General features: G+C 39.4%; 1 protein-coding gene across 4 annotated transcripts in view; it reads right to left on the bottom strand.

Moving 5' to 3' along the window:
- LOC145768233 (forkhead-associated domain-containing protein 1-like) overlaps positions 1-27,930 on the bottom strand; it is a 78,224-nt gene that overhangs the window by 7,187 nt on the left and 43,107 nt on the right. For 2 of the 4 annotated variants that reach the window (XM_082579718.1, XM_082579719.1), the window contains exons 16-26: positions 27,793-27,912; positions 27,503-27,620; positions 25,277-25,398; positions 24,075-24,190; positions 23,875-23,991; positions 18,157-18,283; positions 17,226-17,364; positions 13,779-13,903; positions 7,069-7,173; positions 6,745-6,965; positions 6,210-6,375 (exon numbers count right to left, since the gene is read on the bottom strand). In XM_082579718.1, coding sequence (XP_082435844.1) covers positions 6,210-6,375; positions 6,745-6,965; positions 7,069-7,173; positions 13,779-13,903; positions 17,226-17,364; positions 18,157-18,283; positions 23,875-23,991; positions 24,075-24,190; positions 25,277-25,398; positions 27,503-27,620; positions 27,793-27,912 — 1,476 coding nt within the window. Of the gene's footprint in view, positions 1-6,209; positions 6,376-6,744; positions 6,966-7,068; positions 7,174-13,778; positions 13,904-17,225; positions 17,365-18,156; positions 18,284-23,874; positions 23,992-24,074; positions 24,191-25,276; positions 25,399-27,502; positions 27,621-27,792; positions 27,913-27,930 lie in introns of those variants that run through there. The other 2 variants (XM_082579720.1, XR_014288925.1) reach the window with 2 other exon arrangements.

Below are 27,930 nucleotides of genomic sequence, written 5' to 3'. Positions count from 1 at the left end.
TATAATCGATGAGAATATAAACATGGATAGAATTCGAATAATAGGTTGTGACGGGACAGCAGTGAACACTGGGAATCGTAATGGAGTAATTGCTAGAATAGAAAGTCATATCCAGCATGATGTTCAGTGGAATATATGTATTCTGCACATCAATGAGTTACCATTGAGGCATCTATTTGGATTATTTGGAAAGACATCTGGTCCAGACACATTCATTGGTGAAATTGGCGATATTTTGCGGTCAAACCTTACTACCTTGGAGATCGCATTGTTTGATAAAATTGAAACTCCCCATTTGCCAAACTTGGACAATTCAAAGGACCTAAGCACAGACCAGTACCTTTTGGAAATCTGCCATGCAATCAGTTCTGGGGAATGCCCTGAAATACTCTTACACAGAGATCCTGAGAAATATAATCATTCACGTTGGCTCACAGGAGCAAATGGAATGTGCCGCTACTATGTTAGTCAACCATCAGAAGTTGTTAAGACATTGACACGATTCATTGTAACTGTATATGGGCCTGTATGGTTTGCCACTAAGATGGCCACAGATATCAGCGATACTCCAGCAGTACTTTTCCTTATGATGCAACTCAGTCGTGGAATTGAACCAGCAGAAGAGCAGTCTGTCATCCACAAATCGATCAAGCAAAATTGTTATGCAGCTCACCCCGAAAACTTACTACATGCCATGTTTCATGACAATAGACTTGCAATTCCTGAGCTAGCTGTCAGGCGAATTCTGAAAGCTCGAAAGCTTCCATCGTGCTGCTATCTGCATAGTGCGCAAAACTCATTAAAAACCATTTTATTCCATTTTTAATGAGTAATGCTTCATATAAATAATATGCCACTAAATATTGAAAAGATAATTACGATGAAAAACGAATATTCAAGGGTATTCTAATGAAAACTACATCGGCCTTCAGTCACGTCTCACGATCGCATGTTGTCAAGGCCTGTGTATATAGATCGCTATGCTTTATACAGAGTAAATGAATTCCGAGTGTACTTTTTTTTAATTCTTTGGGACTTGGGCATAGTTCAATCAATGTTTTAGAGATGTTCATATTTAAAATTGGACAATATTTCTTCTAACAATCTTTGGAACCAGAGATGCAGAGTCGCTATACAAGAGGTCTGGCTGAGGCTCCAGCTGTCAGACTGAACATGAGTGGCTCCAGCTCCGGAGCTGTCAGGCTTCTCATAATTGGCTCCGGTTCCAGATACGGAGGTCCGCTCCAGCTTCGGCTCCACAACAAGAATAGTTAAAGGCTATGGCTCCATTGAAAACGCTTGTCTCCAACTCCGCAGTCCTGTTTGGAACGTGATGATGCAACTGGAGATTTGATTAGAATCAGAATAAAAGGTACATATAGCGACTTGCATACAGCAGTGGCGAGGTATCAGTGTTACTATTAACGAGTCATAATGGTTTTTGAATTATAGTGATATCTAGTACGAAACAGACTTTCTTTTTGTAGCTAGTACTGTGATATTCTATGAACTTCGTTTTTGCCTGGTTGAATATTCCTTCTTTATCACATGAAGCAACTGTCTAATTGTCCATTGTTTTGTTTATGTCATTTATAGAGGTACCATGAAAATTGAAAAGAGCTTAAAGGTATTTCAGAATCCCAAGGAGATCGCATCAGCAAAGCGTGATAGATGATAAATATATTGATTAAACGCTGTGGTGACAAAACGTTTCACAAAATTACAATAGGCACTTTCAGTTTTAGCAAATGACAGGAAATTGGTTAAACACTTGTATGACATCTACGTATCAAGAATTTCGAAGGTTCAAAATATTGACAGCAGCTTCCAGTGACAACAAAGATAATGAAGTTAGGTTGAGAGCTGGTCTTATCCAAATACTTGCAGACAACTTCGATCCACATATTCTTTCCCAAAATGGCCTAAAACAAACGCACAATATGGCAACAATCGTTGCCCAACCAACACCTAAATCTGGACCGTCAAAGACAGCCATTCCGAGACTGAAACAAGAGAACGTGATGCATTGAACGGAACGATACTGAAATGAAGTATTTCAAGGGGCAAAACAAAACCTTATGCCAGAATCACTTTGAAAATACCAAACACTTCCACTGAAGATGTTGTTTCAAGCTTTGAGTTTAAATAAAAGTAGATGTGACGATCTTTCATTTAATAAAAAGTATCATTCATCAGAGTTATTCCCTGACTTCAATGATATAATTGCAGGCAGCTTCGAGAATCCGGAAACTCGTTAAAACCAAAATCCAAAGTAACTTTCTTACCACTCATCGATAAAACACCATCTGATCCCTTAGCAATTTTGACTGTGATGCATAGCTTGAAAGAATCACTGTTGAATCAGGGCAAGAATTTATAGTTTTACACTGAATCAGCAACTTTACAAAGTGTCTTTAGATGTTATCTGGTCTAACGCTTTACGATGGAACCACAAGATTCCAAGACTTGGTGATATGCACTGGTTAATGATTTTCAGAGAATGCGTTGGAGTTCTAATGTAAAGCAGTGCTCTTGCCCTTGGTTACAATCTGCTATTGCAATTGTACCGAAAATGATGACTGGTAAAAATTACCTTCTGAATATGCGCGCACTACGTTTTGCAGTCATGGAGTTACTTAAGAGTTTTATAGATGATATAAATTCCTGTGAAGATCTGGAGAAAAAATGGAAATTTTAGCAAAGAAAGGTGTAATTGCTGAGCATTGAATTAATAATTTGATACGGCCAGTTCTGCTTATGATACTGTTTGTACGAGCAGAACGAGGAGGGAAATTTCCCCTACATCTTTATGCATGTCAACAAATGATTTCTTATTTCTTTGATGCTGCACATATCAATTACGCAAGGTTTGGGTTGTGCTATCTGCTGACAATGTTCAGGTTGCCACCAACAATATTCTCGACCAGGTTTTGAAAAGAGAACAGGTTCTGCGCTATGGAGGACACATGGAATGGTATTTAGTCTGACATGATAACTAAAACCTCTTACATAAAGTTCGACAAAGGTCCTAATGGAATCATCGGAAAGATAAAAAAGCCAAGAACCCCACAAAGCTGGTCCAAAAGTCAAACCTCGTGCAGTAAAGTACTCCAATCCATCTTTGAATGCCGTCAGAGAGAATCAAGAATGTACGATGATAATCCACAAGGAAGAAAAAGGAAGGATAAAAGCGGATCTTACAGACAAGGTGAAGCTCAAAAACTTCATTGAAACATGCCTTCACTCTCTCGATTGTTCAAACCACTTAGAAAGTGCTTTTTGCAACATGTATACAGGTCATCTGTCTGGTACTAAAGTGAATGTCAACAAATCGGTCGAGATTGGTAAAAAACATGATTAGCTTAATTCCTGAAATCATTGCCTGATGGCTTCCGATCGTCAATAAAGAAAGTTGTTAAAAGAAAGAACAAAACAGCAGAAGTATACAACACAGATATAATTTTCTCAAGAGTCATGTATTTTTTGTCTGCTGGTCGTATCCGGATGGAAGATTCTTTTTACTATGAACTTGCACCTGTTCCAACAGCACTATTTAAAGATACAGTAGGATAAGACAGACTATACTCTACACGAGGCCGTTGAATTTTTAGTGTGAGAAGATAATAGATTTGACTGATAACCATCGTAATGACTATGTTACAGAATGCAGACCAGCAACAAGTTCAGAAACCATTGTACTGGCATTTCCAAAAGGAAGTAGCGTTCTAATCTATAGCCAAGGGAAACATTTCGCAATTTGAAAACGCTTTACAACTGTGCAAATTCAAAACCTAAATTCTGCTCTCACGGAATTTAGGTCACACTTCCGTATTTTAGAAGCGACTTGAGTGTGTAACATCTCCGCTTTCATACATCCCACCGTGATGTTACTGTTTAAAAAAGCACTACATCATGAAATAAGGCGGGGAATTGAAAAGTGCTCATAACGTATATAAACCAAAAGAATTTCCATTTTTTAAACAGACTTTCAAAACAGAAGAGGAACGACTCTTGATCAAAAGGTAAACCTCACGACGGGAGAATGTCGCTTTTCACCCGCCGCAATGAACTAAATTGAGTAGACAGAATGAATATTTTTTAATTTCCCGAGTAGGAGCTTGTATCCTTAATTGGTTATAGGCAAATTGTTCGTAAACAGTTGTTCGTAAAACAATTGTTCGTAAACAATTGTTCGTAAACAGTTGTTCGTAAACAGTTGTTCGTAAAACAATTGTTCGTAAACAGTTGTTGGTGAAATGAAATCCGTAAAACAAATCTTCGTAAAGCATTTCTTCGTATACATCAAATCTCAATTGCATGCACGAAGAAATGCTTTGGGAAGAATTGTTTTACAAAGAATCAATTTTACGAATTGTTTACGAAAAATTGCTTACGAAAAATTGTTTTACGAAGAACTGTTTACGAAGAAAACGTCGGACACCCCTTAATTAATGTAAAATACACTTAACTTCAATATACCGGACTTGTTTTAATTGTAGGAAATCATACCCTAGACTTAGAGCCTAGACAGAAACACTCTAACTTAACCTCGACAAAAGACTGAGAGTCTCTGTTATCACGCAGATAGCCTAAAACAGACGCTTTTAACCAGAAAATAGCCTACACCACCAATAGATGAAGCTTTCAAACTTATCAAACGTGCAAGATATCAAAGACTTGTATGGGGATCGTGTCTCGATGGTAACCCACCAAATGTGGACCCTTGCCAGGTAGCTTAAATTAGATAGACATTTCTATTTAAATTCTTCCTAAAATGATAAAGTAAAGTGATACAGACGAAATCGGTTAATAGTATACTGCTTAAACGTATCAATCGTTTATTTGAATCAAAACCTGAAATCCCAAACCAAATCCAATCTAATGTTAAGTAAAAACATCGGTTAAGCGTATACCGCTTAAAAGAATAAGTCGGATAAAAGCATCAGGATTTGGTTCTAGTTTGCCTACTTCATTCATTTAATCGTATAATTGTACCCGTTAGCGAAAAGAGAATGTCTCTTTTTTGCTTCGCATAATTGTCTGCAATGTTCAAAGGCGAAATGAAGCAAAGGTGAGACAGACGCAAGCGATCAAAACAAAGACAAGTGTCTGTAATCCCAGGCCATAATCTTATGTGCTAGACATCGCACTACAAAGAACCAATTTTCGCACAGCTGGGCTTCATTAAAACAGAATAATCACACTTCCCAATAAAGAAGTTTAAATGCTTTTGATGTCATCGGTCGGCGACTGGTCTTGCAAGGAAAGGACATGGACAAATTATTTCGGCTTGAGAGGGAAGTGTTGAAAAGAATGTCCAAAAGTTTAAACCAGAAAACTGTGGAGAATTTTTTTTTAAACTGCTGAAAAAAAGTAGCCTATTGTTGTGAAATGCAGTGCGTAATTTCATTTGTGCAGTATTGTTCAGTTGAAGAACATTGCAAATTAATTATTCTACCAGAAATGGCAAAACACTTGAAAAAAAAACCTTTGCGATTTCAAAACAAACAATGAGTGTGAGCTGTGTTTTTCCACCATACCACTATTTTCGTAGGCCCTTTTCCGTACTCAAAACTACACAGCTGGTACAGAGCTAAAAATAGCCCGCTTGAATCAAAATCTCCAACTCAAAGTTCGCGTTGTGACGTCACAGAGATCGGTGATATGAAAGATTGCCGATTTGCAGTCCGATTGCTGCAGTTTGCAGAAAAATGCTTTGATGGTTCTCCCAGTCAGCAAAGCTGATCTTTTTTACATTGTTTCAACGTCTGCAGACAATAAATCAATGTAAAAAAGACCAGTTTTGCTGGCTGGGACATACAGCGTAGTGGTATGTTAACACAGAACTAGGAAATTCTTTAAAGTTTAACCAGAATTGTAAACAGTTGTAGGAAGTATCAGTGGTAATGTGCGTTGCAGCCTAGTCAGCACAGACATCTTCTCAACATTACGCCCATTCACAATAAACAGTTTTTTAGTAAATTGGTTAAACGAATCAATCGTATAATCGTATCAAAATGTCTGGCAAATAGGTGATTCGATTAACCGATTTCGTCTGTATGTAAAAGTAAAATGATAAGATAAGTAAATAAGTTAAAATAATGTGATAAAAACAAAAAAGTAACAGAAAAATAACACTTTTTCCAAGAAAAATCTAACAAAACAACATGGATGCAACTAAGCAGTTATAATAGCGAGCTATTGTTTACTTTGCGTTGCTTGATTAATTTGTTGAGTCGTTTCTCCATCTCCAACTTATCGTTATTTTGGGACAGCGCCTCTCTCAGGTGATTAACTTCTTCAACTTTCTCCAATAGTTGGTCTGAAAGTGCTTCAACTTTATTTGACTTAATTGAAGCGAAACTCTCGGCATCCCTGCGGTGAATACAGCATAATGATTTAAAACAGCAGCAAGGTTCAGACTCAGTTATTTCTAATAGCACTTGAGGACAAAGAAAAAGTAGAAAAAATGTACCATTCCAGGAATATTGAAACAAAAACGGCCCACATTTCACAAAACAAGCTTTTTAAAGAACACAAAGGTCTTAAAAGTGATCTTATCTCCCACAAAAAATTATCAGCACTTATCGTACAGGACTGATAGTAGTCCTCTGACTGATACAAAGTCAAGCGGCTGATCAGGAAAGTTGCCGAATTCTCGGTGGACCAATCGGCCCTGTTTTGAAGAACAATTATCACAAAAAATATTATAAATTGGACTTAACTTGATAATTCGAGTCTCACCGTAGCTTAGCGAGATCCTTTTCGTATCCCTGAAGGAGTTGCTCCTTCCTATCCAGCTGTTGCATAGTCGACTTGGCGACGCTACAAACCTTCTCTAAATCCTCTCTACGCTGATTTACAACTCGCTCCTTCTCATCTGGAGGAAGGTTCTGCAAAGTGGCGCATCCGTGGAGGTTGCTCATGTTAAGGATGGACGCCAGGCTATTCACAATATCCATGTACTGCAAGCAGAAAAATGTGACTGGTTAGTTTTGCGTCAAAAAAGTTAAAACCACACACCATATAAAAAAAATTAAAACAGTGTCTCCATGGTAACCATCTTACGCATTTTTCGGAAGCTTCTAGTCTCGTGTCAACCTGTTCTCGCGTTGTCCTCTCTACTGAAGCCTGCATCGTTGCTGTCCGCAGTTGCTGCTGGCTATCCTGTACCTGTTACGTGACAAAGGAATAATTGCAATCAAGAACACATAGTATTGTTATGCATTACTTATTATCGAACAAAGTTGGTGTTCCGAGTCGCGCCTTTTAAAGCTCCAAGCAGTGCAGAAGCGTACAACATACGGCCGGCTGGACAGAGCACAGCCTTGATAGCCATTTATGTAAAAACATACTAGATTAGTTCTTTACATTGTTAATGGGGAAACAGTGTAGTTTTTAACGTACGAAGTGATGATGTTTTACATCATATAGCACCACACTGTTTGTCACGGTTTCTTTCTATCTCTTACCAGGAAAAAGACTTGGAAAGGTTCAATGAGGTATTTTAATGGGTTATAACCGAAAAGCAGTCAATTAAATGTCGAAAGGTTCCACTAGTGAAATGATAATCTAACTTCTTGAAGGACTTTAACGAACGGCTTCTCAAATAACTCTAATTTCGAACACAATTTATATCAGCACCAATTCTCATCTACTTGTATTCGATTTCTTCAACTCTCAATCAACAATAATTTCGGCACCAACTACCAATCCACAACTCATAACACAACTCTCATAATCAACTCGTCATAATACAACTCCCATAATAATAAAATGATTACACAAATTACACCACTATTTATAGAAGGTTGTTTCGGTCTAGTAACTTCGAGAAGGTTACGTAATGTCACATTGTTCTGTCAAGTTGCATTAATGTAAACAAGCAGAAGCTTAAAGAAGTTTAAAGAATGTCACGTAGGAGTAGAAGATTCTTACATAATAAATATTTCGCAATCGGACATCTACTAGTAAACATCCTTATGACGTCATGACATACGACGCTCAGAAATTATGAAAAACAACAGAACATTCCAGATTTGCATGCTTACAGACGATTCTGGAAATGCGTTACATAATACAGATTTCTCATTCAAAGGTTACTTCAGGTCAATACCCGATAATAACACATCGCTCAAAATTCCATAATGAAAACAGCACATTCTGTCAAGACGCAAAGCAGCCCGACGCGAGGCCTTGCACATTAGGGTGGGCCGTCGGAAACAGATCGCTTAGCAACTCGAGTTTCTTAGGAGGTTTGTCGAGTAAATGGCGAAATCGAAAACCATTTTTTAATTGAACGCCAGGAAGACGGCGCACAACTGGGACCTAATCGGTAAATCACCCCATTCCAGGGATATTGACAGGGTTGCCATAACGTCCTTATTTCTAAGATTTGTCCTTATTTTGAAGAACTCTATCTTAGAAAATATTACTGTCCTTATTGCTAGGAAATGTCCTTCTTTTTGACTTGAGTCCTTATTTTGTCTTATTTTCAACAATTAGTGAATAAACTTAGTGGAATGACAGCCAAATCCCTACTACAGTAAAAGTAAACCTAGACCTGAGTTGTCTTGAGATGCACAAAGTATTTTTTTACGAACAATGAGTTGCTGGAACACATTGTTTCTGGCAAACAATATGGCATGTGATATATAATGGCTCGTATAAATGCTGAGGTTTGTTCAAAAACGTTTGTTTTACTTTGTATGAAAATTTAATTTTTCTGTTGTCCTTATTTTGGGGTTCATGTCGATGGCAACCCTAGATATTGCAGTGGCGTATATTCAGAGTTTGTGTGCCGCACACCCATCAAACATGGTTGATTCATCAATCATCATACAGTTAAACATGCAAGTAGGCTACTTGGTAGCCTATATAAATGGTGAAGGCAGGGTATACAAGTAGCCTAAGTACTTGGTAGCCTATATAAAAGGTGATGGCAGGGTATACAAGTAAGTAGGCTTCTTGGTAGCCTATATAAAAGGTGAAGGTTTGGTATTCAAGTAAGTAGGCTACTTGGTGATGATGAAGGCGTATACAAGTACGATAGCCTAAGATGATGAAGGCGTATACAAGTACGGTAGCCTAAGTACTTGGTAGCCTACATAAAAGGTGATGGCAGGGTATGCAAGTAAGTAGGCTACTTGGTAGCCTATATAAAAGGTGAAGGCATGGTATGAGCATTGCAGGTAAGGTAGATATAAAAGTGAAGGCAAGGTAATATGGACTACTCACAGTACTCAGGTATCAGGTATATATTAGTGCTCAGAGAAGGCAAACAGGTAGGGTATTGGCCTACTGACTGAAGCAAGTATAATTGGGTTCTGTTTCAGTGAAAAGTTTATTCACAATAGTGGAGGGAAATTTAAAACAAAATTCGCAATTTATTACAGGTATTCAGTACAGTAATTCGTAGTGGTGGCGGTAGCCTACGTCGAATTTTACATTGATTGATTGAATACAAGTAATCAGTAGGCTACCGGTGGCAGTTTACCAATTAATTGCAGTTAATTGGTCTGCAATAGTTATAACATGGCCGCATATACTCGATCTGCTGATCCGGTGTTCGGCTTTGCCAAAGAAATGAATGAACTGGTTCTTCCCACCAGTGGTGACATTCTCCGATATTGCGCCCAAGTGAAAGAACAATACAAAATCATGAAGAAGAAGGACACCGGAGATTGCAAGAAGGAAATGGGGCTGCGCGAAATGGCGGAAGCAGTGGCGACTAAGATAACAAGCATCTACATATTCTACAATTTCGCCACAGTGGCGATCATTACGCGTGAGGGAGTGATCAAGAAGATTCTGAAGCAATGGGCCATGGTTAAGATGAAGAATAAAATCCCCACGGCGAGAAAGACGGCTGAATGGAAAGCTTCAATGAAGGCCAGTCTTTGCCTCGACACTCTTTTCGACGTCGTTGACGACAAATCGCTGCATTCACGCGAGGTTGATTTTGTTAAAGACCAACGCGGAGCACGCATTGGTTTCATTGGAAACGTCGATTGGAAGGCGGAAAAATCTGAGAAGAAGAGGGACGAGCGGAAGGAGCAATTGCTTTTGAGAGAGAAGCGAGAAAAAGAGCGGGAAGAACGCGAAGAATGTACTCAAGACTCGGATGACGACAATACAGAAGAAACTCCTAGAAGGCGCTTCCCTTCAGAGTGCTCGATCGGCAGAGAAGAAATCGAAGAAGAGCAGGAGCGATGTACTTTCGATCTTCGTACAGTTGCGCGTGAGGCGGAAAGGTATGGAATTTCGAGTAGAGCAGCAGCTGCCCTCGCCACCGCAACATTACTGGACACAAAAGATGATTTCAATCGGATGATGGTAGTGGATAAAAACAAGCTCGTTCGTGCACGAAAACGGCTTCGTTTAGAGATGAATCACTTTGCTTCAATTTCGCTCGGCACAATAGTTGAAGGCCTTTACTTTGACGGCAGAAAGGATAAAGCCCTTACATTGAATGGCATAACTGGCTATCGTCAAAAATCAATCGAAGACCACTACGTGATGCTGAAATACCCAGGAGGTGAATATATCGACCACGTTTCCATTCAAGGGCGTTCAACTGGAAACAACATTGCCAAAACGATGTTGGCTGCTCTTGAAGTCAAGGGAATTGACGTGAAAGGCATTCAGGTCGTTGGCTGCGACGGAACTGCCGTCAATACAGGTAAGCACACAGGAGCCATCACCAGCATTGAGCAACATATCGGGAGTGCGGTACAATGGTCGATTTGCCAGTTTCACCTCAACGAACTCCCGCTTCGGCATCTCTTCGGCGAGTTGGACGGGAAATCATCAGGACCGCAAACCTTCAAAGGATTTATCGGCCGTGTCGTCGCTAATGATAAGTACAAAATGGGAGAATTTGCAGTCGTCGAGTTCGAGAAGATAAAATCCAACCTGACAGAAGTCGATGAGGTGATGGATATTAGCGGCGATCAAAAGTATCTGCTCGATATCGTGTTGGTCATCGAGGGAAGTCTGCCTCCAGAAAGCATTCGATTCCGTGATCCAGGAAAACAGGGTCATGCACGATGGCTTACTCTCGCTTCAAGGATATGCCGACTTTATATCTCGGAGCCAGAACCAACAGAGGCGCTGATAGAAATGACGAAGTACATCGTTAAAGTTTACGCTCCCATGTGGTTTACTATCAAGCGAAACAATAAGATTCACTTCGCTGCTCGGTCTTTCCTTCGGTTGGTTAAGCTGACTCGCTATCTGACAGGCCAATTAAAAAAAGTCGTCGACAGTTGCCTACAGACAAACGCCTTCGCTGCGCATCCGGAGAATGTAGTGTTGGCTCTTCTGCATGACGAGTCTAAGCCAATGCGTAAGCTCGCAGTTCATCGGATCCAGAAAGCAAGGGACGATTACACGGGTGGGATACGTCGTTTCGAAATTCCCAAAATAAACTTTGAGTACACAGACTTGACAACAAACTCGTTGCTCCGGTGGAGCGAGCAGAAGCTCACTGAGCCACCAATTTTACGTGATTTCAGCATCCAACAGCTCACAGAGCTTTTCGTCGAGACCGATTTTCCTACATCGATTGACAGTTTTCCGTGCTGCACACAAGCAGTTGAGCGCGCAATCAAACTCGTCACCGAAGTGAGCGATGAAGTCATCGGCCATGACCGCAGACATGAACTCATTCTGACGCGAACTGCTGCTCGCTCACAGCGTTCACGTTTTGAGTCAAAGAAAGATTACGTTCTGTGATTGTTTTTGACTGTGTTTACGTCGTTTTGTGTATTTTTTACTTTTTTAATTACCGCACTTTTTTTTTTTTTTTGGAAAAAAAAAAGTTTTTTATTGCATTTAGGTGATATTGATTTTTTGTGCGGCGTCTTCCCGCCGCCCGATCTAAAAAAAATTTTTAGATTAATTGTTTGTGACCTAAGCCTCCTATCTGAGCCGAGTTGCTAAGTGATTTGACAAAAAAAGTGCATTGACGGCCCACCCTATTGCACATTGATCGTGACACTGTTGATGAATTTAGGCGAACTTACGAGGTTATGAAAACTCCCTTCATATAGAGTTACTCAAACGTAATTAAATACAGGGTCATCAATAATAATTAAATTAACGTTACAACTTTAAACAACTGTATTTAACATCAATATTTAGCGTTAAATGCTAATAAATTGAACATTTTTCGATTTTATATTCTTTAGGCCTAAATTTTATAGGCCATGATGGAAAGTTTTGATAAAAGAATAGCTATTGTAGAACTCTCCAAATCGGGCATGTCAAGGAGTGATATTTGCAAGGACCTAAAATTAACAGAAAGCCTGGAAAACTCTCAAAGACACAAAGAAACTAGAAATGTCAAAAATCGACATGGCCAAGGTCGCCCTCGAAGCGCCGGAACTTCAAAATTGATAAAAGCAACCAGAGAAAAGGTGCGAAGAAATCCCAGAGATCCATTCAAAAACTGGCAAAGGAGGCGAAATCGGGCTATGGAACCATGTTCACAGTTCTCAAGAAGGATTTGAAGATGAGCCCATTCAAACACATGAAGAAACAGTTGCTAAATGCCAATGCCATTGAGAAACGTCTCTCCAGAGCCAGAATTCTGCTCTCACGCATTGAAGGAGGCACGCTGCCAAACCTTGTGTTCAGCGATGAGAATAAATTTGATGTCCAGCATCATTTTAACAGTCAGAATGGTCGTGTTTGGTCAAGAGATGGTGACGTGGAACCGCGAGTAGTCACTCGGAGACAAGGGGCGGCATCAATGATGGTGTGGGCCGCAGTCAACGAATCAGGAAGGAGTCCATTAACTTTTGTGGACCAAGAAAACTACCGAAATGATATTCTTGAGGGTGCATTGTTACCTTGGGCAAAGAAACACTTCAAAAAACGTAATTGGTCATTCCAACAAGGTTCTTCCCCTTCACATGGAACTAAGAGAACGCAAAACTGGCTTTCAGCCAATGTGCCGTTCTTCATTTTCCAAGGAAGAATGGTCTCCTTCATCCCCAGACCTGAACCCCCTAGACTTTGGTATCTGTTCTTACCTGGAGAGCAAGGTTTCGTCTAAATACCACCAAAGTTTGGAAGCGCTGAAGGCTAATAAAAAAAAAAGAATGGACCGAAATATCTCAGAGTTATTCATGACTCTTGCAAGTCCTATTCAAATCGTTCCCGACTTGTTATCGATGCAAATGGTGGACACATTGAGTACAACTTGTTTTTCCTAAATATTTATTTATTTGACAATAATATTATATGTTTATTACTCAAAAATTGTCTACCATTTGTTAAATACAGTTGTTTGAAGTTGTAACGTTAATTATTATTGATGACCCCGTAGAATGTATAATGGGAGCTATAGTAATTGTACGGCATCACAGCCAAACGATGGAATAGCAAGTTCTGAAAAGCAAGAGAATGCGCGATTTTATGGGCATCAGTTTGCATGACAGTTTGCGTCAGTTCTCACATGTCGTTCCTTTGACCAAAATTCGTTTGTTGGCCAGTGTTATGCTTGGCCCGACGAAAAACTTTTCACAACCCTCATTGTTAGTCCAACGCGATTCAAGGAATAGGTTGCTGTACTTTGACACAAAACGCAAAAAATATGTGAACAAAGAAAAAACACGTTCAATGATGACCTGGTAGACAAGGAACTAAAAAACAAAACAGAGCTGAAACTATGGTGATGACAGCAGTTTTAATGCACCACAACAACGTTTAAGTGATGTTTTTTGGTAAAAAAGAATTTCATTGGAAAATGGGAATTTTGAGATATCACATGCCTGGTTATCGAGAAACATCTGTGCCTGGAAATTCTCGTCTTCGCCTATCGCTTGACGTGCGCGGATCTCAGCAAGTTCTTTCTTCAACAAAATAACCTGTTGAAGTGCTTGCTGTTGGCTGGGCACTGTAATACAATAAAGTATTTGTTTCACAAGATCTCCCTAGTAATACGAAAGGGTGATCATTGTTACCACTCCACCAGCAAACTTAATCCCTTATTCTACAGTGGGTGGGCTGCACTCAAAGTATAGCCACACTTTTGCCCTATTAATAAACGGATTTTTTTACATGATTTTTACATGAATATGTGCCTGATCTGATACAGTAGAATTCGCCTATAGTGACACCTGAAGGGACCGCGAAAAAAGTGTCACCATAACCGAAGTGTCACTATAGCCGAATTCTACTCAACTGTTGCGTATGCAAACGGGACTTTGCAACATGTGTCACTATAGGCAAAGTGTCACTATAGCCAAAGTCACTATAGGCGAATTCTACTGTACAAACGTTGACGATCATGGTCTTCCAAACATCTCTGTCATTTTACATTCGCATAAAATGTTTAGTTTTAACTGTTGTGTTTGTGGCCCATTGATTGACTCTGTTTAAATAAGTTAATCTTTGTCAATCTCTACTTCTTTTTCCTTGTATCATACATGGCCACCTAAAGATACGGCCTGATTTGTCACATTTTGCAGAAATTTCCAGATTTTGCTAACTTTGGGCAAATGTTTAAATAAATTTTTCTAAAAATTATATTTTTACGCTTTCTTTACTGTTTTCCCCAAATGACACAATAGGTTTTAACATCCTCAGATGTTGAAAAACAAAGAAGTTTTGATTTCGTAGATTTTAGTCAGACTGTTAATTTTTCAATAATAGTCTGATTCAGCGTTTTTCATCTTACTTTTTCTCATTTGCTACTGCTTCCCCAAGGCAACAAAAAGCTTTTATATCATTAGGAGACAGTAAAAACATCTCAGAAAATTTCAGTCAAACACCAGCAGGAGCTGTAATCAAAATCTGCAAAATGTGACAAATCAGGCCGCATCTCAAGGTGGCCATGTATCATACTAAATAGGGTTAATTTTTCCATATTTCCATGTCTGTGAATATGACTTATAAATTGCATGTGACGCTTTTTAACTGTTATTATTAATCTACTTTCTATTTTAGTCAATTCTAGAATTTCGTTAGTCTATCACTTTTCTTTTCACGTCAAGAAATCCTCAATTTTCTTTTGATAAACGACATCTCAGCAGCCTGTTTTTTTTTTTATCATTTTGTTGCTTATTGTCCTGCATTCGCATCCGTAGGTTAAATCTGATCCCACATATGATTTTAAAACTTTAATTTTAGTTTTCATTGCCATGTTCTTGAAGACTGGGCTAATGTTGTTTATTCTTGAAGATTGAGCTCATTTTACGGAAAGTGTCTTTTGCAATATCGATTCTCTTTTTTTCAGTGTCATTATTGCTATTCATTCGTAGCTTGCTACGTCAGTGTCAGAGCCAGATAAGAGCACTGTCTGTAATGTTTTTTAGGTCATTGTCGTCACAGGAAGGACTAAGAGGGTATTTTGTGAGGATATGCTTCATCGTCTAATTGTCTAAGCCACAATCACACATTAGCTCGGGAGTCTTCTATAAAAGAAAGATTGCTTTATTTCTCTCGACTCCGTAGCAGGTTCGATTCAAGCAACACCAATTTCTGCTCTCAAGAGTGGAAGCACGACCTACTAGAACACGGCCAAATATGTTGCTATTTGAGGATATTTCTAAGAGTCTGAATTGTTACAATCATAACTATGACAAACCTGACATCTTCCCATTTCCAGAAGTAAGTAAAATAAGCAATATTTGCATCTAGACATATGTTTGGCTTGTTTAACCGGAGATTAGGTATGTACGTTGAGCACAGTTTACACAATAATAATGTAATATGTAAAACTTTCCAACTGCACCCTGGAGGTAGAATCGTTTGGTGCAATTGCATGTTCCATTTAAAATGTCAAGGATTTTTTGTGAATTCTATGTTGTAAGCTGTTCATTAGATGTGCCAATTTAAATTTTAGTTTGTATTGCTTTTCGCCAAGTTTAATTTTGCAAGTAAAATATGTCTTTTGGCGAAAGACCATGCTATACAAAAAACCTAACGACTGTATTATGAGACTACCTCCAGGATGCAGTTGGAAAGTCTTACATATTTTACATTATTATTGCATAAGTTGTGCTTAACGTACATATCTAATCTCCGTCAAAATAAGCCAAATATATGTCTAGATGCAAATATTTCTTATTTTACATTTTGTTTGTTTGTTTATCTTTATCCTGCATTGCGGGAAAGCGGACTTGAGCGCTATGCATCGGTTTACGCCTTCCGACGTACACCTGACCCACGCTGCAGCCGACAGCAATGTCTGTTTCCGGTTGTTTACTCTACTTATGACTTAAATTTGGTACTACCCATTACTCGAAATCGATCACTAGGTAGAGGCAATTATCGTAAAGTTTCTTGCCCAGAGAAACAACAGCAAGTGCGGGTGGCTGGAGTCGAACATGCAGGCTCTCGACTGCGAGCCCAACGCGCTAACCACATACTTCTGCAAGTGGGAAAATGACAGGTTTGTCATGGCTATGATTGTAACAATTAAGACTCTTAGAAATTTACCCAAATAGCAACATATTTGGCCGTGTTCTAGTAGGCCGTGGTGGAAGCTTGTTGAAGGCTTCCGGAAGATATTTAAATCTGTCAACTTGTTTCACTGCAACAAAATTAACACGCTTTGCTTCCCTATTATTCGGATGTAAAGCAGTCGGCACGGTTTTAGTTCTGCTGAGCTTGAGTATTCACTTGTAGAGGTAGTCTGTCATCTTAGCTATATCTTGGGTTAGATTCCTTTGCCGTGGGGACCATTCCGAAGCGTTGTGCACTATAGCCAGATCATCGGCATAAGCATACAGTTTAAATGTTGTTGGTTGAGACGAAGTTACGTAATAATGCCGATTTGGGATATAATTCCAATGACGTAGACTTGAATAAAGCTTTCTTAAGTTTTGTGATTCGTTAAGAGTAAAAAAGAAACACAGGTGATAAATAAAGGAGAAGTTGAATCACTTTCTCAATTTAAGAGTCGAGCAACGCAAAACTGCTGAAAACAAAACGTTTCGTTGGAGTGAAAGAATTACTGCAACTAACGCATGCCAAAAGGAGGCGCAAGAAATCATGAGAAGGTGATGTATCAAAAATTTCACAGGTTGTTATTTTTCTACATCAGTGTGACGTTAGATATTATTTCAAAAAATCCATATGTTTACTGACTGTAAAAAAGACGCAAAATGTTTAATGAATGATATACACTATACAGTACTATCACATGTAAAAATGTATGTGGTCACGCAAGCTTAAAATGAAGAAGGTTGACATCATAAATTGCAGGTGCTTACGCGGAGGTTGGATTTGTTCCAAGGCCTTTACTCTCGCCCGTAGTTCCGCCAGAGCTTCGCACTGTCGCAATATGATGTCTTCATGGCGCTCCCCGCGGCACCGGGCGCCCGCACAAGACAACTCCTCTGATATTTTAGCCTGATAAAATGTCTTAATAATTAATTCTATGCTGAAGTATTTCAATCTCAACATACAGCTTCCTAGATTTCTTCTGTTTCTGGCAACAAGTAGAGTAAATGAAGATAATTGAAAAAATCACTTCATCATTGTGAAAACAAAAGGTTATTAATGGGTTAGTTGTTTCGGTTCAAAATCCACGGATAGAGCAAACTCACACGCTGTGACAGAATGAATGACCTCTAAAACTACGCAGAGTACTCATGTGAGCTCTAAGCTTGGCCCACAATGAGACGTCACTCCAAATATTGCGAAAATGCTACAAAAGTATGATGTTGAATTAGACTGATCACCAAGTAGACCTATCTCTTCTTTAATTTTTTTTTACTTTTTACAGTGACCACTGACCAGTGACCATATTATTGTATGCTGGTCTAAGTGATCACAAAATGTTAAACGAAACATTAAAAGTTACTTCCGCCATTTCCAAAAAAAAGTATAATCTGTGGTCACCAAAAGATTAACAATTTTGTAATTACATTTTTAGATGCAAAATATCTTTGTGAAATGCAATATTGCACATGGCATAACGATTTAAAAACTGTAAAATGAAGTTGATTTACCACGTAAATATTTCATCTACGTCAATGTTAGGGAGTAATTTCTCTAAACTTAGAAACAAAACTATGCACGATATACCTTACATCGTATGTAATGTATACTGCTCTACCGAGTGAAAAAAAAAACAGTTGCATAATGAAATGTGGAGCTCATGTGTAAGTGTTTACGTAACTTTGTAATGACGTTTCGTACCTTCTGTGTCTCCTTCTGCTCTTGGCCTATCACCTTTGCTTTCTCTAGTTCCGCACTCAACTCTTCGATGTTGTTCGCTTGATGGATGGGTTCGGCCTTGCATCTGTTGGAGGATGACTTGTAGCCACTTCAAGATAATAAACACTAAATTTAAGAGTGCAAGCTGTAAATATCCTTAGCATGACAGCAACGATTTTGTGTGCACTGCACAAACTATTACCAATTACCATTATACCAATATCATCGTCGTATGTATCAACCCCGATGTGATCTTTCATGGATGAGATTAGAGCCCATACTGGTTGTGGGACATTTTTTTCGCTGCAATGGTTGGTATTACAAAATATAGCTGAGACAACAAAAATAAATTACATGATGCAAAAATAGTAGTGTTGCCAGACGCGCTACTGATTTCCAGCACAAGATGATAAGGAGTTCAATTTACATAAATAACGTTGTCACTACGATTTGTGCGCATGACTATGCAGAAATGTTTGCACGAGTATTTATATTAGCAGGTAGCCTACATGCCATGCTTTCGTTTTCTTACAATTTGTATAAAGCTGATGATATTTACGCAGTAGTTCATTGAAATTAACAACCAAAACATCTCTTCCCTATCTCAAAAATTATTTTTCAACTAACGAAGTCGACTTTAGCTCGCTTTGTTATGGTAGCTGATTGACCTCATCTTTGGCTTTTGCCTGCAAACGTTTTTTTGCATTTTCAAAACAGGGGTTCTCAACCTTTTTCTCTCCTTCACCCCTATAGAGGCTTTGTAATGGTATATGACATGTCCTCAGCAGTTTTTTTTATGTTTGAGTTTGGGCATTTTAATGAAGCCAAGAACCTTTGGTCTAGCGATAACTGATAGCGGTGTTTACAGTAACTGTTATGTATTTTAGTTTATTTGCATTGAAACGATGTACTTTGTTTTCGTTTCCCTCAGGTCTTCTCTTTTGCTTAGTATTCATCCGACTGCTTTTGTTAATTGGCACTTCTCGTTTTGGGCTTACTTTGCAGGTTTCACACTATATCTTGGTTGTGCAATTTTATAATAAAACAGAATTCCAGTATGACTCTGATTGAATGAGCTAAGAACACAACAGAGTTATTTGGCGACGAGGATGGGATGCTGAACGTCTGAACGAGAAACTTACAGTGGTACGCAGAAGTGTTCAGTTTTAGTCCCTACGAGTTTTACTTTCTACAACTTTTAATTTTTACAATATGGACAAGGTGGTGGAATTAATGCAGTCGCAGCTAGAACATATGCGACAACAAATGCAGCAACAAGAAGAACAGGCGCGACAACAAAGGCAACAGCAAGAAGAACAGGCACAACAACAAATGCAACAGCAAGAACGTCATCATGAAGAACAACTGAAGGAGTTAATTTCAGCCCTCAAAATTCCATGCGAATCAGAAAACCAAAATCGATTATCTCAAGCTATTCCTAAATTTTGTGAGTTTGATTCAGCTTTAGAACTTTGGACTGATTATTGGTCACGTTTTTGCACATTTGTAAAAGCACAATCCGTTCCTGAAGATAAGAAGGCTCAAGTTTTCCTCACTAACCAGTCAGCCAGCATCTACAAGATGATCCTCAATCTGGCCGCACAAGAGTCTACAGCAAAGCCAATCAATGAACTTACAATGGAGGAAATTTCGAATTACATGAAGGCACAGTTCGACCCTAAGCGCTTCGTTATTCGTGAACGATTTCGCTTCTGGAGCAACTTGAAGCGGAAACCAGGTGAGACTGTTCCAGAATTGGGTGCACGAATAAGGCAAGCCGCTGCCACGTGCGACTTTTCTTCTATTACTAATCCTTTAGATGAAGCTTTGCGTACTTGTTTTATGTGCTCGGTAGGAAACGAAGCAGTTCTTAAAGCTCTCTTTAAAATTAAACCTGACGATCTTACTTTTTCACGTGCTCTTGAAATAGCCATAGAAACTGAAGACGCTGCAAAAGTGGCTAAGGAGACGGTGTTTGGCACTGAACCGTCGGTGGTACATAAAGTTAAAGGCACCGATAGACGATATTCTTTCAAGAAAGCTACAGTGGCCAGTGCTAATGCGAACAAGCAAAGTAAGTGCTATCGATGTGGTAATTCTAATCACCTTGCTAACAACTGCAGATTTAAAAATGCGGTCTGTCATTTCTGTAAACTTACAGGGCATGTACAATCCGCATGTCGTAAAAAAGCCGCACAAGTTCATTCTTCTAAGGTCAACTGCATACAGGAGGTAAATACTGTTCATAATTCGTCGAGTAAAGTTCCTAAACTCGAGGTTCGAATTTTTATTAAGTCTTTTCCCGTCTTAATGGAACTTGATACAGCTACAGGGGGAAATTTCATCTCTTCTGAAGTTTGGTCGCAGCTAGGCAAACCTATCTTGCAGACTCCGCAGCTACGTTTTCAGTCGGCAAGTAAGCACTCGATGCCTATTATTGGATCTTTCACTGCCGAAGCGAGCTGCAACAAATCGGGAAAGACAACCACAGTTCAATTTATGGTATGTGAAATCCCTAACCTTAACTTATTAGGACGTGATGCTATTCAAGCACTAGATATTTCGGTAGATAAGTTCTTTTCTTCATCTTTACATGCTATTCATCGTCACAACGACATAGATTTTAACTTGCAAAAATCATGTTCCGAGTTATGTGACCAATACGAAGACTTATTTAAACCTGAGTTAGGTTGTCTTCAGGATTACGAATTAGAGATTGAGTTTAACTCTGATTGTAAACCAGTGTTTTCAAAGCCCAGACCAGTGCCTTTCGCCATTCAAGAAGACTTAGCTCTTGCCTATGACGCCGGCATAGAAAAAGGTATCTGGACACCTGTACAATTTTGCGACTGGGGAACTCCTGTAGTACCAGTTCGCAAGGCTTCTACCGAAGGTAAGAAACCCAAATTAAGGGTTTGTGGTGACTATTCTTCGACGGTTAATCCACAACTTAAAACTCACAGGCACCCTTTGCCTCTTCCAGAGGATTTAATGCGTAAACTAGGGGGTGGCCACGGATTCACTAAGATTGACCTGGCAGATGCTTATAACCAGATTAGGTTAGGTCCAAAGAGTCGAAAAATATTGGCATTAAGTACCCATAGAGGGGTTTTACTGCAAAATGTTATGCCATTTGGCATCTCTTCTGCCCCAGGCCATTTCCAAAAGATAATGGATGATTTAACTAGTGACCTTCCAGGTGTAGCAGTCTATCTGGATGACATTTTGATAAGTGGAACTACAGCGGAAGAGCATTTCCAGAACCTTAAACGACTACTCGATCGTTTATCTTCGAAAGGTCTTAGATGTAGGAAGGAAAAATGTAGATTTGCCGAGGCAAATGTCGAGTACTTAGGTCATGTTCTTTCTAAACAGGGGATTTCAAAGGGTCCTAAAGTCGATGCTGTGCTGAACATGCCTGCTCCTTCCAATGCTGGTACCTTACGTTCTTTTCTGGGGTCGGTTCAATTTTATTCTAAGTTTATGCCCCCAGATTTTTCTACGGTAGCGCAACCGTTATATCATTTAACCAAGAGTGGTGTTCCTTGGAGATGGGAACACAAAGAAAAATGCGCTTTTGCAAAATTAAAAACGTTTCTTTCCGCAGAAGATATTCTCGTACACTTTAACCCGTTGCTTCCTTTAGGAATTGCATGCGATGCATCAAGCGTGGGCATTGGCGCCACACTGTTTCACCGCTCCCCGGACGGAAGCGAGAGGCCAATAGCCAATGTGTCGAAAATCTTGACAAAGGCTCAAAGAAACTACAGCCAAATCCAAAAGGAGGCTTTGTCCATCATCTTCGCTTTGAAGAAATTTTATCAATACCTCTACGGTAGGAATTTTATTTTGGTAACAGATCATAAGCCTTTACTTTCACTTTTTGGTCCAGATAAACCTACCCCTTCGCTGGCGGCTAACCGGTTAGCACGCTGGGCGTTGTTTTTGATTCATTTTAGTTATACTATAGAGCATCGCAAAACAACGCATCACCAAAATGCTGACGCCTTGAGCCGTCTTCCGTCCAACGATGACACAATTTTTGATGGGGAGGAAAGTGCAGATGATGTTGATATTGTCTGCGCAATTGATACGTTGGATTCGCAGGTTAGTCATTCCGATTCTTCTACTTTGCGCAAGGAAACTTCCAAGGATCCAGTCTTGTCTAAAATCATTCGCTTTACACAAGAAGGATGGCCTGCGAAATCAAATTCTAACGATCCAATCGAACAGTTCAGAAGAGTTGCTGATTCTCTAACAACATGTTATGGTTGTTTATTATATGGTTCTAGAGTAGTTATTCCTTTTAAACTCCGCAATGATATTCTTTCTCTTTTACACGAAGGTCATTTCGGCATGCAGCGAATGAAACAGCTGGCCAGGACAGCAGTCTACTGGCCCAATATCGATGCGGACATTGTCGACCTCTGCCGAACATGTACTACATGTGGTGAGCATCAAGCTGCACCAAGCAAGGCTCCTATCCACCCATGGATAGCTCCAGAGAAGCCTTGGAGTCGAATTCATGTCGATCACGCTATTAATTTTTTAGGTTCCAATTGGCTTATTGTTACCGATGCTTATAGTAAGTATCCTTCTATTCACCCAACTTCTTCCGTATCGACATCTGCTACTATTGATCTTTTAGAGCAGGATTTTGCCCATTTTGGATACCCCCACTCCATTGTCTCAGACAATGCGACTACGTTTTCTTCAGAAGACTTCAAGAATTATTGTAAAGCTAGGGGTATAGTCCACATCACTGGAGCACCATACCATCCAGCTACGAATGGTGCTGCAGAGCGTTTGGTGCGCACTTTCAAGCAGGCGTTGAGAAAATCGTCGTTACCGCCTAAAAGTGCTACCACTCAAATCTTGATGCAGTTTCGCCGTACGCCTAATGCCAGTGGTTACTCTCCCAGTGAGTTATTAAACCACCGACAACTACGTACTAAATTAGATATTTTACTTCCTTCCTCAGCTCAGATCACGAAACCATCGACGAGTCCTTCGCCTCGGAAACAAAACCAGAAAACAATTAACTTCGATGTTGGTGATCCTTGTTATGCTTTATACTTTGGTTCCAGGCAAAGCCGAAGCCCTCGGTGGGTTCCTGCCGTCGTGGTGAAGCGACACGGGAGTCGTAGTTTGCAGGTTCGAGTGGACCCTCGAGGTCCAATATGGAGACGCCATATCAACCAGCTACGTCCGCGTTACATCTCGCCGGAAGACGGGGACCCAGGGGAGACTACTTTCACGTCGTCATCGACAGCTGACGAGTTTCCGGTTCCATCGACGCCGATAGCGACCGAGGACTCATCGACGCCGATAGCGACCGACGATCCATCCATCGTCATCGCATCAAGAACAAACATTAAGGCGATCAAAGAGAAGACGCCAACCACCTCTTCGTTATGGGTGGTCATAAATTTTATTGGGGAGATGTTATGTATTTTAGTTTATTTGCATTGAAACGATGTACTGTGTTTTCGTTTCCCTCAGGTCTTCTCTTTTGCTTAGTATTCATCCGCCTGCTTTTGTTAATTGGCACTTCTCGTTTTGGGCTTACTTTGCAGGTTTCACACTATATCTTGGTTGTGCAATTTTATAATAAAACATAATTCCAGTATGACTCTGATTGAATGAGCTAAGAACACAACAGTAACTTAATCGAATAAATGAATAAAATAACCCACTCACTTAATGACCTTCTGCAGCTGACCAATTTGATCTTTCTGTGCGTCCACTATGCTCGACATTTTCATTAGCTTTTGCCGAGTCGTATTCATTTCCATTTCTTGATTTTTACATCGGTTTCTAGAAAAAACAGCCCGATACATATTATCTTCAAACATTTATCCAATATTATCACTTCTATATCATCATTATGTCACATATACCTGTTGTGTTCCAGTTCGATTTTCTGGGATTCACTCAGTTCGCCAGTCATATCCGATATCCTTGCCTGACTTCCAATCAAATCTCGCCGAAGTCCTAAAATCGCATCTTTCTGTGTCTGCAAAGCAAAGTTCACGTCGATTACAGCAACTCGTTCCTGCAACGTTGTTAATCTGACGTTGGTAGGCAACAATTCTGTGACATTCTACCAACGTACCTTTCACCATTCTTGATACAATGGGCGGTGACATCTTGACTATGTGCTGATAGTACCAGCCATGTCACTACTGTAAAAACATTATACTCTATACAACAAGTATGTAAAATTGTAAATAATAATTGTGTTAAAAAAATAGATTTTGCAATTTTTCGTGTTGAAAGTAATTTATTTCTTTTTTTTTGGTTTTAAAATGACATGAAGTGATAACAAATTACGCTTTAGGTTTTTAACCCCACGCCGGTGGGGCGAGGGTGCTCCAATTGCCGGAACCTCACTTTAATGAAAAATGATATTATGGCATCAGTTGATGGAAAATTTAGTCTGTGAACCTACTATATATTTTTTCTGTATCATGTTTTGTTTAGAACTTAAGTTGCATTAAAAGTCTGTACTATCTTCAAGCTACCTAATGGTGTGCGCGTCTTGGATGATGAAACCAAAAACTGGCTGCTCTCTAGTAGCCTTCCAGTGTAGTCCGAGAACATCGTGAATTCGGGGTGGTAAAAGGATAAACCTTCGGCCTCAGAGGCTCACACAACGACGACTCGTACAGGACTGACAAAACCTCTGATTGTTTATATATAAATACGAAGGCTATGTTTGTTGATTTGTGTACTTATTAAATCTAACTTGTAATGTATTTTTTCACATTGTCATGTTACATATCGGCGATTGCGGGTAATCAACCTCGGGTATTCGGGAAATCGTCAATATGTAACATGACAATTTGGATTTGGACTTTGTCTTACATTTACTTTGAATATAAAATTTTTCAGGCATTGCTTCCTTTGGATGCACAATTGGGATTATCTCAAGCACCGGCTTGACTGGGCGTGCAGTTGTTTTCCTACGTTAAATTGCCTACCCCAGTTTTTATTTATTTATATTTCATAAATAGATAATTTTTTGAGAAAATAGTTTAGTTTTGTGATGACCTCTAATTTATCCATTTTAGTGAAAAACAAAATGTGTCAAGTCACTCACCAATATTTCCTGGTTAGCATGAAACAATTCCGTCTTGAGAAATGCGATCTCTTGTTCTAACTGGTCGTTGGCGGCTGGTGCTTGCATTGGAACTGCTGGAAGATGTTTATCTGTTTCCAAATCTGTACAAAAATTTTGCGCAGTGCGGATAACAAATTGGAATCATACTTTGCATGGCGATCAGCTGAAAGCTGTAAATCAGGGGTGTGCAAACCGTGGCCAACGGGCCAAATTTGGTCTGTGGCCCGTGAGACGATTTTCATTTATGTGTCAAGTTTACAACGTTTAATAAACATATTTTGTAGTAAAATTAAGCATTAAATAAACGCAAAGTAAATATCGAGAGATAAGGTTCTCAATATAGACCTACCACATTTTTATCACGCAAAAAGAGGATGCTTTATAAGCAAGTAAAATTCAAATAATTTTTTAGGATTGAAGAATTTTTTACATCTTCTCGGATAATTATTATAGGTCGTCTTTGCAGCAAACAAGCTAAAAACAAAACGAGTTTATATGTCAGATTCAACCCATGAATATTTTGCTGCTCCCTTAACTTTTTTCAATAAGAATGGATCAACTAAAGAGATGATAAATTTGCTAACACAAAATATGATCGAAATTTTACACACCCGTTAAGATGTTAGAATCGGACACATCCCCTTGCTTCAACCGTAGTGGCTTCACCATAGAAAAAAATGGGTTCTACATTTGATTTATGAACCATGGCCTATTGCAGACAAATAATTGCGCGATTTTTAGCATTTAATTAAACATTCTGGTTCAGCAATGTTTGAAACAAATATGCTATCATTTTAGAAAAAAGTAATGTGCATAAGCTTTGGTATAGACAGATCGAACAGTTTAGCATCACCAATGCCAATATTTTCTCTGCCAGATACTTCCAATACGGACAGCTGACCGTTATCCCATTTTTCAGTTTTGGGCAGAAACATCCATTCACAATATTAGAACTAGGCAAATGAAGTGGTGTATTAATCCAAGTAGACAACACCTCAGAGTCTTCAGACAACCACTTTATCAGGTACACCACTACACATTTTCATCAGATCGGGTATGGATCTGATATTTTTTTTGGGTCACCCTGTATTCAACTTTAAAGTCAATTAACCTTTTTTTTAAACAAGGATACTCCCGCCACAGCTCACAGAAAACAGACCTTTTCTGTTTGATATTATTGCTTAGCCTGATTTAGCTTTCGCCAAAAAGTCACAGTAAAATAAAATCCTGTTAAAACCATGAGCAAGAAAATTAAAAATACAAAAAAAGGCATTTGAGCATTCTCGAGTGTCTTCGCAGGACAATTAATTTTTCTTGAGAAAAGAGGACAAATCCTCTCTAAAGAACACCTATAGTAACCCTACATATAGGCCTACTAAGCCTTTGGCACTAACGATAGTAGGGAGGCCGGTTCCTTTCTCTCGGCCGCCTTTCCTTCCGCAACTTCCTTCCTACGCCTTCAGTGCTACGGTCTTTCGCACTCTCTCATTGGATGAACACTGTACGTTTTTGTTTTATTACGTTTCGGCGTTTCGCATCAAAACAAAAATAAATGACCATCCATCCATCCAACTACGCCCAGCCAATCACCCAATTTATTACACTCTGGGTAGAGATGCACGTTGTTTTTCAACAACCAGGTTAAGCCGGGAATCAAACCATGATTGAATGATTGAAAAGCGAGCACTTCATCCCCTGCGCCAATCGACTTTTACAACAGCTGAAAAAAGCATTGTTGCGTCAAAAAAGCATAGGTATTCGCTTTGCTTTCTTTCGTGTAGTAACTGTACAGTTGTGTAGAGTTTTTTTCTCTTTTCAAACGTTTGTTTCGCGTCGCTGCCACGATTTTTTTTTGTAGTGTGAACAGGCCCTTAGCCATAACTATCAAGGCCTAGCCCTCAATTCAATGGATGCCGTAGCCTACCAATCGAGCAACAACGAGAATTCGGTACCCGGTCATTTGGTCGACAGGACGTTTGGTCGACAGGACGTTAGGTCGACAGAACGATTTATTTTAGGGTTAGGGTTAGTTAACTAACCATAACCCTAATCTAACCCTGACTCTAACCCTAACCCAAACATGAGTCGTTCTGTCGACCTAACGTCCTGTCGACCAAATGTCTTGTCGACCAAACGTCCTGTCGACCAAACGACCGTGCACCGAGAATTCAGTTTCATGTATGCGCACATTAAAACACCACTAACCTTTAAAGCGGGACTTAAGTGATGCAAGATTCTCCTCGGCTTGCTGGCGCTGGCGGTTAATTAGCTGGATCTTCTCTTCCATTGAAACAATAGTGACGGAATGCTGCCGCACTTCTTCCTATAAGGCAAACTTGATTAACTGTTTCAGGAAAAAAATGTCAAGACACAAGATCACTGCCACCATAAACTTGGAATACGATTTCGTGCATCCCGCTAATGAGTCAGACAAAGCCGCATCAACTGAGCCGCGTCATTCAAGTTTATTTATTAAAGTACTAAAATACACTTACTTTGTGCTGCTGGATGTCTTCTTCATAACTCTTCTTAGTTTGTTCGAGGCGCTCGGCAATTGCGAGAGCATTCAACTTGTGGTCCCTTTCCAACTTGATCAACCGTTCGTTTAGCTGTTTCTATATTTAAATGCATGA

This window comes from Aplidium turbinatum, chromosome 4 (assembly GCF_918807975.1).
Source record: "Aplidium turbinatum chromosome 4, kaAplTurb1.1, whole genome shotgun sequence".
NCBI lineage: Eukaryota > Metazoa > Chordata > Ascidiacea > Aplousobranchia > Polyclinidae > Aplidium > Aplidium turbinatum.
The sequence above is the reverse complement of the archived record's forward strand: the minus strand, read 5'-3'. Positions and strand labels throughout refer to the sequence as shown.